This window comes from Phaseolus vulgaris, chromosome 1, assembly GCF_051622355.1.
Source record: "Phaseolus vulgaris cultivar YP4 chromosome 1, ASM5162235v1, whole genome shotgun sequence".
In the NCBI taxonomy this organism is placed as follows: Eukaryota; Viridiplantae; Streptophyta; class Magnoliopsida; order Fabales; family Fabaceae; genus Phaseolus; species Phaseolus vulgaris.
In genome coordinates this window covers 18,045,441-18,057,569 of record NC_143498.1, presented here as the reverse complement: position 1 = coordinate 18,057,569, position 12,129 = coordinate 18,045,441, and the positions used below count along the sequence as shown (strand labels likewise).

Below are 12,129 nucleotides of genomic sequence, written 5' to 3'. Positions count from 1 at the left end.
TATATACTAAGAAAATTACACAAAATTTTGTGATACAGAAGAAAGTAAACAATGTGTTTGATGAAAGTCTTTAATGAACAAGGCTTGATTTGTGAGGACAATGAATGAATTGTTTGATGAATTCTCTTTGTTCCTTTTATTTTCTTTGAGAAAATATCACAATGCCAAAGTGTAAACACTACAAAGAGTAGTTGAAAAAGTCCTCTTCCATAACACCAAAAGTGATGAACACCAACACCTCTCACCAAAATGAAAGCCAAGAAAAATAAAAGCAACAAAAGCTAAATTTGAAATGTTAAACTCAAAGGAAATTAATGAGACAAACAACAAGGGAAAGCCAAAATTAAAAGAACATTTAAGGCTAAGAATAAAAGGCCAACACAAATAAAAGGAACCTAAGATTAACTTTAGAATGTATCAACAAAACAAAAATCTAGAGTAAACTGGAACTACCTAATAAAAAAAATTGAGAATTTTTTTAGAGCCAATTTGTAGACGAAAATTTTATGCCAAAAAATCAACTTAAAATGTGGTAAAACGTAATAGATTTCAGGTCAAACAATTGTATATTTAGGGAGAAACAGATCAAACAAGTTGACAAAGATGATTCCAAAATTTATTGCAAATTTTTTACGATGAAATTGAGGCTCAAATTTTAATAAGAACAAAACAACACTATAAGCAAAGTTTGTTAAAAATTTCAAAACAAAACACAATAGGAATAAGGTATAGTAAGTTACAGATCGAGAGTAAACTATTCACAATGAACGTCATCGCTTTAATGGATTATAACTTTTTTTTGTACTTTATAATTGGGCGTGCCTTTTTAACTAGATATTATGCATATATTAAAGTTCTCACGTGTATTTTTCAAAAACAAATTATGTAAAATGCATTCAAAATAAAATTGGAAATCTAGGTCAAAATATCACAATTTTGAAATTGGAAAGAAACCTAAGAATCCAAAGAAATTGAGAACATAACTACAAGAAACAATGGATTTTATGGAATATGAGTGCACTAATGAACAAATAGCACAACAAGAACACAAAGATCATAAACGAAAAAGGTTCAAAGGCTTATACTATTTTTTTTTTACTCCTAAAACATTTTATCAAACATATTGTGTGCATTCTAAGAGGCATTATTACAAACACTTATGAAAGTAAGGTGAAAACTAAATTGAATTGACAAATTAAAAAAAATTACAACGTAACAATTGACATGAAAGGATTGTAAACTCAAAACAACACCTAATAGCAAACATTAATCGAAACAAACATTGAATTAAACGAAACAGCCGCACAAACTTAAATTGAAAATGAAAAACAATTGTTGTTCTACAGTAGGATATGTTGTGGAAAAAATATGGAACTGCTTTACATTGATTTAACCGATTAAAACACAAAACAAATCGCTTAAAGGGTGAAACTACACTTAAAACACAAAATGAACCAATTAAATTGAAGGACATCAACAACAACAAAGAACATGAAGAACAACAAGGTAATCGATGCAAAATGATTTTTAAACGGTGGAATTGATGTTAAAACTATAGAAATGCAAGAATAAACAATGGAAACTCAAAATTAAGCAATAAAATTGAAGAATAAATGAAGAACAACACAAAACAATGAAGAACTACATGAAAACACAAGCTGAAACAAAAAAGATTGGAAAAAATTGCTTACCTGGACTGCGACTGCTTTAGATCTTCTTGTGCTCTGATCCACATTATGCAATCCATTCTAGCTTGTGTTTGGAGAATGAATGATGCAACGAAGGAAGTGAGGAGTTTGAAGCACCGAATGAAAGAGGAATATGTGAAAAGTAGTGTGGGATTATGTGCAAGGTTAAGGAAGAGGTTTGACCAACTTCCTTGAAGTTTCATTAGGCTTTAAGAGGCTTTAGCAAAGAAAGATTGGGAGAGAATGTGCTAAAAATTCAAAAACACAATTCATTTATCATCAAATCAGAATTTACAATGCATAACCCACTTATTTATAAGCTCTTCAAGAGAAGGTATTGTGTCCCTTAAGCTACCATAATCCTAGTTAAGCTAACTTAACTATGGTGAAGGTTAAAAGCTTGAAGGTGGTTGTCCATGCTTAAGAAGGAGCTCTAGAAACTCTTGCTTGAGTGTCAAGTGAGGATTTCTAGAGTGTCTTTGAGTTATTTTTATCTTACTCTAGAAATGACCTAGAAATGCAAGGCCTAAAAAAATCTCTACTCTACTTTCTACTTTTTGTACAAGCTAAAACAAAGATTTATTTTGCTGAGGTTGTTCTTCTGCTCTTAGCTAAGTATATGATGGCCTAAGAAGTGAGGATGGTCCTCCATCATTAAAGGTAATATCATCTTGATATAATCTGACTAAAGAGAATTTAGTATTTAGTATTCGATTTTAATAGTTTCACAACCCATCAAACTTATGCTTCATTATGTATATGAGTGTTTGTATGGTGTTCAAAATGGTATGTGAAAACCTAATCTGTTTGAACCTTTTGTGAAAATATCACGTTTATTATTTTAAGTACAATATAAATAAGGAAAGATTATTAGAGAAAAATCCAAAAACCCATATTTTAATTAAGTATCACTCAACAACAAAGTATGAAACATGATCATTCTTTGTTTGTAAGACGAAATACTTTCTTTTAAAATAGATAATGTAAGACACACATATTTTGTCAGATAGATTATATAACACTTTGCAATATTTTTTCATCTGATAAGCATGCTTAGATGATATGCACATAGTCTTAAGCTACTGTTGTACTTCACAAAAATCTCTTTATGCTTAATTTGTGTTGTAGAGAATGTTCTCTTCCTTTATTTGCCAAGATGATCCGTAAAAGCATGTGTCACGTCAATTATCTCTTGGAAAATGGGTTAAAGTTGTCATGCTTCAACAACTGCTTGATACATGTTTTATCAACTCTAGAAAAAATTACCTAACCAGTATGGTTAAATGCTTTACACAATTTCAATTAAAGGCACTCTGATTAAGGACCAATAAGTTCTACTAACTATCGAGATGTTGCTTCAAGAGGAGAACAACATTCAATCATGCATAGAGCACATTTAATGCATCCTCTATGTTCAAGTTACTCAAATGTAAGACCATATTGAGTTAAAGTTGTTCAACAACCAGAAAAGGATTTGTAATGACTCTTTTTTTCAACTTTTATATATAGAAAAGTAAAAGAACTATGATTTGAAAAGGGCCAAAAACATTGTTACAATTTTTGTGTGACCTAAGAAGCTTCATAAGAACATTGTTGTGTTCATTAAAAACTAGTATAGTGCATTAACCTTGTCAAAGACGTGCTACCATTTCTAGTGAGCAAACCACGTGATCTTTTATATCGCATCTTAAAAAAATCTTTGTCTTAGCTAGTAGTGACCATGTTAAAGAATACTTGGTGGATTAGTCAGGAGTGATTACATTCCAAAAAAATACTTGGTGGATTAACCAAGAGTGGCTACATTCCAAAAAAATACTTGGTGGATTAGCTAAGAGTGACTAAGTGCTTAAAGAATACTTTATGGGTTAGTCAAGAGTGACTAAGTTCCATAATACTCAACGAGTTAGCCAATAGTGACTATATTCGAAAGTATAATTGTGTTGTAACTTGCAACGTTAATCTGCATATTGAAACTCAATCAGTTGATTGAGAACTAGATGTAGTTTAGGCTATCGTTCAAACTAGTATAAAAATCTAAAAGTAAATTCTTTCTTCTATTATCTTGTTAAAATTGTACGTTATTACATATGTGCTAACTTAAGATAGAAAATTTTTTAAACTAAGATTTTGAAGGTCTTTAGCAAATCATCTATCAAGTTAAAAACTATCATCTGATTGTGCTTCATCAAACGATATTTGCAAAAATTTACACAATATTTTAAAACACAATTTAACCTTCACTATTATGTTTTGAACTATTTTCAAGTAAATTATTAGATGCAAATACACTCCTAATGATAATTTCATTTTAGTTCTTTAAAAAAAACTAAAAAATAATTTAATATATGTAAATATGATTTTTGAAAAAGAAAATTATCTTTCCAAATTAGTCTTTTAAGTTTTTTAAAATTTGGCCAATCTGAGGAATTTTCAAAAGAAATTATACTACTGTTTGCACACTTATACTATGACGTCAGCTTAACATATATTATTTTTAAAAACTCAGTCGTATGGCAAGTGTATCTCATGACAAATGAGGTATTTTATAATTAATGGGCTTTTATGAGATGCGTGAGTGTGTAATGTTTCTTTCACATATGTGTTATTTTGATTTCCTAATGGCGTCATGTAATTTAATGATGGATTATTTCAATGTAACGAAACAGTTTTAATCACACTTAAGTATAAAACAAATTACACCATGTAAATTTTCTTAATTTACGTGATGTATCGAAAACACTTAGTGTGAAAATATTTAACTACAGAAACAGATTCTAAGTGTGACTATAGTTGATTAAGAAGTTGCAACCAGAAATTAATTTAGAGATGAATTAAATAGTTCCTTAAGGCTAAAAGCATGGTTGAAATTGAAAAATGAAGAGTTCCATAAAAGTGGAGAATAGTAATTGATTTAAAAAAGGTATGAATTAAAATTGTAGGTTTAGAAAAATATAAAGGAGGAGAGGAAGCAGACACACGTGTAGTGAGGTGTGGAAACGTGCGGGGTTCTGGGGTTAGGCTTAGGGGCGTGACGTTGGACTGATGCCGTCTCTCGTTTCCTTATTTCGCATCTCTCTCTTTCTCTCTCTCTCTTGCTGTCTGATCTGCCTCTCTTCTTCTTCTTCTTCTTCTTCCCTTTCCTTCCCTTCTTTTGACCCACCTTCTCTCCCTTCTGCTACTTCAATGTCTTTCACTCTCCTCAATCCATTCCCACACTTTTCTTCTCTCTTTCACCCTTAAGATTCTCTCCCAATTCACACCCAAACATAAACACAAAACAAACCCTCTTTCCCCCTTCGACCCTCCTAGGGTGCAAAATGAAGTCCTCGCTCAGCAAGTTGAAGAAAATTGCACTTCACAAGACCGTTTCCAAGGACAAAAGGGACTTTCACCCCACCGTTAAGTTCCACGAACTCGCTCTTGCTGCCAAGGTTCTTCCCCCACTCTACCTTACTTTTTCAACCTTATTATTATTATTAATATTATTATTATTATTATTATTATCATTGTGGAATAAATAAGTATTTTCTTCGTTGCGCCTTGGGATGTCCCTTTTGCAATTATTGTTTTTGTCGCGACGATGATCGGTTGTTGTCAATGACGGAACGCGGGGGAGTTTGTTCTGGAGATGACACGTGGACAGTGTGTTTTTTCGATGGGAAATTGGTTCTTTTAGTGCTGGTTTTAATTTGTTTTATTGTAGTAGGAGTTACAGGCTTTGGGTGTCGAAAAAGTGTGTGATAATGGTGATTTTGAGAAAAATGTTGAACGATCTCGTTTCTGGCTTGTTCGTTGTAGTGTTTGTTAAGGGTTTTCTCCCCTTTTTTCAGGACATGCAAGATATGAGAGACTGCTACGATAGCCTGCTTTCTGCAGCTGCTGCTACACAAAACAGTGCTTATGGTAATGTATATACACACTTCTACTGTATCCCAAGCTTCTAATGTATCCCTTTTTTCTCCCCTTTTTTCACACTTCTAATGTATCCCAAGCTTTTGAATTGGTTGTGCATTTTGTTATCTGTCCAAATTGTTTAGGTCACAAATTAAAAGTGCACACACACACATTTCATTTACTTGTCATATACAATGTCTCCAACAATTCTAGATACATGTTTGCATTTCGAGTTGCCGCAGATCATCCTGGCTGGTCTTTTTCACTATCCGTAGTAGAGAATACGCATTCATTTGATTTTCATTTGTATTCTTGTTTAGTTTCTCTGTGATGGAATGAGCTTTTGAGTTAGGATTTAGTTTTTTGCTGACTCGGTAGTGAGTCACTTAGCATAGGTGTATAATATATCACCTCTCTGTAATTTACATTCTAATAATCAGATTACATTTTCCTCTTTCTTCCATTTATTTCTTTCTCTTAGCAAAATTTATTAATCCATAAAGTCTATGTCCAATTCCAAAATAGGGAAATAGCTTATAATGCTGAACTTGCTCACCTTCCCTCTACCTTCTTATTCTTATTGAATTTTTTTTTGTTGTGACCACCTTTCATGTATTGTGAGATAGCATCCTTGAGGTATTTGAAAATATCATGGTCTCCACTCTAGGACGTCTTGTCTCTTACCGCCTATTCACTGTATTATATTTACTGATCATTTGAAAAGGAGTTGTCCAGTTAGTTTCTTTAGATGAGTTTTGCTGCCTTGAAAATGTTAAAAGTTGGTAGCATATCCTTTATTGTGTTATGTGTTCCAGAATTTGCTGAGTCGCTGCAGGAAATGGGTACTTGTCTTTTGGAGAAAACTGCCTTAAATGATGATGAAGAAAGTGGTGAGTGGGTAAACATTTGATGACTGCCCTCTCCAAGCTCCTTAGCCTCTTTGCTAGTTGATTTAAACCATGTATAGTCTCATTGTTATAGTTGTTATGAACTGTATGCAGGTAAAGTTTTGGGGATGCTTGGAAGTGTGCAGCTTGACCTTCAGAAGCTTGTTGATAGCTATGTGAGCCTTTATTTGGGTGTAACCTTTTTTATTTCCTTGCTTCTTAGCATTGTTTATTTACAAAATGTTTACTATGATTCTACCCTTTCTGTCTGTCAGCGTTCTCACATTGTACTGACAATAACCAATCCATCGGAGTCTCTTCTTAATGAACTACGAACCGTTGAGGTATGTTTATGTATTTATTTTTTTGACTGATTCATCTATCATTATAAAGCACCCAATGGCCTGGCTGGGCTCTACCATGCACCACTTCTGTACTCATTGTTTTCCATGTTTCCCTTGTTTAGTTTGTTACACTTTTATTTTAATGTTACTGGAAAATGCAGTTTCCTATCAGCACAGACCAGAATGCAATTTGAGCAATGCTTGGCAATTATAATGCTTTGCAGGGGTGATTCTAAAATCTCATCCCCTTACGATTATATATGGTTGGTTATCAAGTATTTGTAATCTTCAATTTGATTAGACGGACATTTTGAACCTCCAGAATGTATTAAATTGTTGATAGAAATTCTGGATCAAACCTGAATTTTAGTCCAGCAAGAACAATGCATTGACCGAAGTCCTTTTAGAGTCTTTCTCTTAAACACACTCAGTACAAACTACCTACTAAATACAGAAACACCAGTCAGCAACTATCACACAAGCCCATAAATGCTTGGTGCTTAAATTGCTGCCTAAAGATGCAATTTTAGGCCTATACTAACGGTGCATCTAGATGAGAGGAGAGAAAAAACAGATAATATACGTTGTTTGTTTTGTTGAAGAGAAAATAAAGGGAAAAATCTACTTTTAGGAAAAAAAATTCAATTTATCTTTCCTTCCATTTTCTCTTCAATTCAAATTTCAACCTTTTCTTTCCTCCCAAACAGTGGGTAATGTTTCATATCTGTGACTACCTAAAGAGACTCTGTATAGTTAGTTGCCCTATCACGTTATATATGATGTTGAAACCACATCATGATTTCTTGTGGTGATCTTTTTTCGTGCTTAATGAATTATCTATTCTGGAGGAAATCTTGAGATTTATAGGTGCTCTCCTTATAGTGCTTAACTTTTGAAATTGTTGCAATAACACTTTTTTACCTAACTGAGATCTCCGTGTGGACGATTGATTGTTGCCTTATAACACAAAGACAGTGTCATTGTTTTCACACATCCATTGGTTGGTTGTTCTGTAAATCTGACTATTTCTTGTTCTCACACCCATCCATGCATCACATATGACACATTTAAACTATATTCACATGGAGTTTGTGGACTGATGTTTTGAAAAGTTGTTAGGTTCTGCATGCTGCAAAATATTGTTGTGGAAAAACTGTAAAACATGTTTCTCTAAATCTAATAATGTGTTTTAAAGCTGCTATAGATAAAAGGATTTGCGCAAAGCTGTAGGTTCAACTAAAAAGTTCAGTCATACCTACTTATAAGATGTTAGGATCTCATGGCAAAGGATGAGAAATTGTCCTGGATTAGAAGTATGGGATTTTAGTATTTTGTGGTTTATGAGGCTGTTGGCTCTCCAACTTTCCAACTACAATGGCTAGTCTTTGTGGTGTGATTCTCCCAATGATACTCATTATTCCATTCTTCCAGTAAATCTTGTTACATTTGACAGTTCATTAACGTGGTCAATCAACTTATTAAGCATGTAAGATTTCAAAAATCATGGATATTAATAAATATATCCAATAAAGTAATTTGAAAACATTGAAAACCCTCCGTGCCTCAGATAGAGAATGTGACTATTAAAGCATAGTGAAATGGACAGGATTTTATATCTTAACTGGTTTATGACAGTGTTATCAATAGCTGACTGTCAAAAAGCCAAATGTCCACTATATCATATAGCAGATAGGGACATAGGCAACTAGTGGAATATTCATAGAGGTTGAAATAAATCAATTATATATGCATAAAAAAATTTATACGAACAAAATAAGCTTATGTTTCTGACTTATTGCAATGAAAAATACTGTAAGGTTATGGATTTCATGCATTTGAAGTTGACTAGTTGTCAGTGGATGATTTGCTAGTTATTGTACTTGTATGCAAGAGATTTGAGGCTTTGTAATAATGGAGATTGAACCTGAACTGACTAAGGTGCAGGACTATAGAAGTATTGCAAAACTTAAAGAGGAAGGAAAAATGAGTATTTTGAAGTTTTTGCCTTCTCTTATTTTAAGCCGACTTTTACATAATGTTTTCTTTACAAATCTCTAGTCTGAGATTTAAAAAACTGTCCATTTTTCATTTTTTCTAACACTATATAATATATATAGATTGCCTTGTCTAGAAAGAACAGCGGTCAAGGAATTTGGAACTATAGTGACTTTGCTGCTGTATAAAATATATTTAATGTAGAACTGTAAATTGTCTTGTTACATCTCAATGCCTATCTATTCCTCATGCAGGACATGAAGCGACAATGTGATGAAAAAAGGTTTGTCTTTATGCAACTTCTATTGTTTTCCTCATCATCATGTGATGTTTCCTGAATCTGTTGTGTTGCCTCCAGAGAGGTTTATGAATACATGAGTGCCCAACAGAAAGAGAAAGGAAAGTCAAAGAGTGGTAAAGGTGAAAGTATCACCTTACAGCAGTTGCAGGCAGCTCATGATGACTATGAAGAAGAAGCAACACTCTGTGCCTTCCGATTAAAATCACTGAAGCAAGGCCAGTCACGTAGTCTCCTAACACAAGCAGCACGTCACCATGCTGCTCAGGTTTTCTTGAACACATTTTTCCTCATTCAAATCTTTTATCCTTTCTTCTGCATGGTCTTGATGCATGTTTCCTCTTGTTCTGCTTTCAATATAGTTGAATTTCTTTCGGAAAGGACTTAAATCACTAGAGGCGGTTGAACCACATGTCAGGATGGTTGCTGAACGACAACATATTGATTACCAATTCAGTGGCCTTGAGGATGATGCTGGTGAAGATGGTAATAATGATGACAGTAATGATTTTGATGTCATTGAAGGCGGTGAGCTGAGTTTTGACTACAGATCAAATAAGCAAGGGCCATATATTGTTTCCACATCACCAAACTCATCAGAGGTAGGAATTTTGTATTACTAAACTTGAATGGTTTTTAAAGCATTAGTGCATATTGAACTTTATTATTATTGCTTATTCACTTTTTTTAATTTAAAACGTTGCTAGAGCTTGTCAGACATGTCATTTTACTTGTTTGTGTCTACCATCTATACCTTGCTACAAATTTAAAATATAATATCCTTATTTTTTCAGAATCTGAATTACAAATTTCACTTATCATAATCGTTTGCCATGTATTGCTAGGTGGAAGAAGTAGGTCGATCTTATGTTCGAGCTTCAACCCCAGAAACTGCAGAGGTATTTTTCACTACTACCTTGCTATATTAATTGAAGCTTTTTGATTTAAATCTTAAATTAACTCTAAAGAAAAATCTAGGCCAATTAGCACCTTAATGTGTCACCGAGAAGGAATAAAGATCACAAATCAAGTTTAATTATGTGCTAAATGATTTAAAGACATAGATTTAGAATGTAATTATGATGTTCTAACCGTTGCCTCAGTCTAACAGGTGATCACTTTAGATTGATTCTTTAATTTTACTTAGATTATCCTCTAATACTTCTATTAACTTGCATTCTGGCAGACAAGTCTAGACAAGAACCAAGGGGATTTTAAAGTTTCAAATAGAGTCGGCAGTTATTCAGCTCCAATACTTGCAGAAAAGAAATTTGACCCTGCTGAAAAAGTAAGACAACTTATTGCATCATCTGCAGCAAAGTCTAATGCATATGTTCTTCCTACACCACTTAACATCAAAGAAACCAAAAGTAGCTCAGCCCCCCGCACAAGTGCAAGTGGATCTTTCCATAATTTGTGGCATTCTTCCCCTCTAGATGAAAAAAAGAATGAGAAAGATATTGATAGTAAATTGTCAGAACCGACTATCCATAGAGCTCACTCTGTTCTCAAAGAAAGTAACAGTGATACTACGTCCATCCAGTTACCACGCCCTTCAGCAGATGGATTCTCACTTCCACAAGTTGATGTCTTCAATGCTTCTGATACTAAGAAAATAAAGATACAAACCTATTCTGGTCCATTGACTAATAAACCATTGTCAGTAAAACCTATTTCTGGGGGTTTTCCACGTTTACCTGTGCCGCAGCCTTCATCTCCAAAAGCATCTCCCAATGCTTCACCTCCCCTTGTTTCTTCACCCAGGATAAGTGAGCTTCATGAACTTCCTAGACCTCCTGGTAGCAAGCCAGTGAAATCTTCTCGAGTGGGTCACTCTGCCCCATTAGTATTTAAAAATCCAGAGGTTGTCGTGGCTAATAAATTTTCTTCAGTTATATCCAGTGTAGCATCTCCACTCCCAACACCACCAATAGTCTCTCGGAGTTTTTCTATACCTTCCAGTGGTCAGAGGGCTATGACATTAAATGTTTCAAATACTAAGTATTTGGATAGTCCCCAAGTTTCAAAGGTTGATAAAGCTCCATCACCTCCACTTACACCCATGTCTCAGAGAGTCTCTAGTATACCTGATCTGGCTTCTCACTCCAGTGAAATCCAAGGTAAGAAGATACAAATTGTTGTAGTTGTTATTATTGTAATTTTTATAAATTTGGATATGTTTGTCTTCATATAATAACTTTTGTGTAAATTTGGATATGCTTTCCAAATAGATAATAGTTTATAGGGTCTGTTTGGACTAACATCTCCAAGAAAACTTTCAGGAGAGGAAAATAAGAAGAAAAATTGAAATTGACTTTTACATAAGTTAGTAACTTATGCCCGGTCGACTTTGTAAAAGTTCTCTTATATATCTTCTCCAAATTTTTATTTTTAACTTGCATAAGCTAATTTTAATTTACGTTGAAATCAATCTCATTTTTTTTTCTTCATATTTTTTTCTCCTTAAAGTCATTGGGGTGAAGTTCGTGGAATCAGTTCCATGACTGTTGTTTTTAACGTGATTTTACATAGTTTAAGTACAAGCATCCTTTGTCTATTATGTGGTCTATGGAGTGTGTTTAACATCAACATTTTTCTGTTATTCTCATTTATGGTATACCTTGTCAGTTTCATCTTGATGAAAAACAAATGTGAGTATGAGGTTTTTCAGTGGATGCAGGTGGGAGCTAAATCTCATGGACACATGCCAAGGACTGAGTTCTGCTGAATGATTCTTAGTTCAAGTGTCTTTATTCTATATGCTTGTGGGAGCTAAATCCCTTGCGTTGTGGAGTTATAGGGGTTTTCCCGACAAAAGGTTCAGGCAAATATGTGTAAATATGTTGTTGATGTATTGTTTAGCTTCTCATCTCAATTTGTATCTATTATTTTTACTTTAACTAGTGATGATGAGAACTAAACTCTACATGATTGTCATTATAATGTGTTGTGTATATATTCGGATGAAAAATTTTGTTCACTTCTCCAAGTTCAACATGACGACAATGAAAGAACTTTAGCAA

At 33.6% G+C, this 12,129-nt stretch overlaps 1 protein-coding gene across 4 annotated transcripts; it reads left to right on the top strand.

Moving 5' to 3' along the window:
• Positions 1–4,644: 4,644 nt before the first annotated feature.
• Positions 4,645–12,129, top strand: LOC137813641 (uncharacterized protein At2g33490). Of its 4 annotated transcripts, none has more exons than XM_068615999.1 (11): positions 4,645–5,119; positions 5,519–5,591; positions 6,398–6,472; positions 6,584–6,645; positions 6,745–6,813; positions 9,063–9,091; positions 9,167–9,374; positions 9,469–9,708; positions 9,952–10,005; positions 10,293–11,226; positions 11,778–12,129. In XM_068615999.1, exons 1-11 carry the CDS (start codon positions 5,006–5,008, stop codon positions 11,795–11,797), a joined length of 1,878 nt encoding a protein of 625 aa, XP_068472100.1. In that variant the 5' UTR covers positions 4,645–5,005; the 3' UTR covers positions 11,798–12,129. The 4 variants fall into 4 exon arrangements, with proteins under 4 accessions (XP_068472100.1, XP_068472101.1, XP_090156910.1 ...); XM_068616000.1 differs by having other exon boundaries at positions 4,668–5,119; positions 11,787–12,129; XM_090300784.1 differs by having other exon boundaries at positions 4,733–5,119; positions 6,398–6,480; positions 11,787–12,129.

Bases quoted from the DNA above. Each gene is read 5' to 3' on its own strand.
- LOC137813641 (XM_068615999.1), top strand. From the start codon at position 5,006: ATGAAGTCCTCGCTCAGCAAGTTGAAGAAAATTGCACTTCACAAGACC. The intron at 5,120-5,518 runs GTTCTTCCCCCA...CCCTTTTTTCAG, and splicing joins AACTCGCTCTTGCTGCCAAG to GACATGCAAGATATGAGAGA. The intron at 9,709-9,951 runs GTAGGAATTTTG...ATGTATTGCTAG, and splicing joins CATCACCAAACTCATCAGAG to GTGGAAGAAGTAGGTCGATC.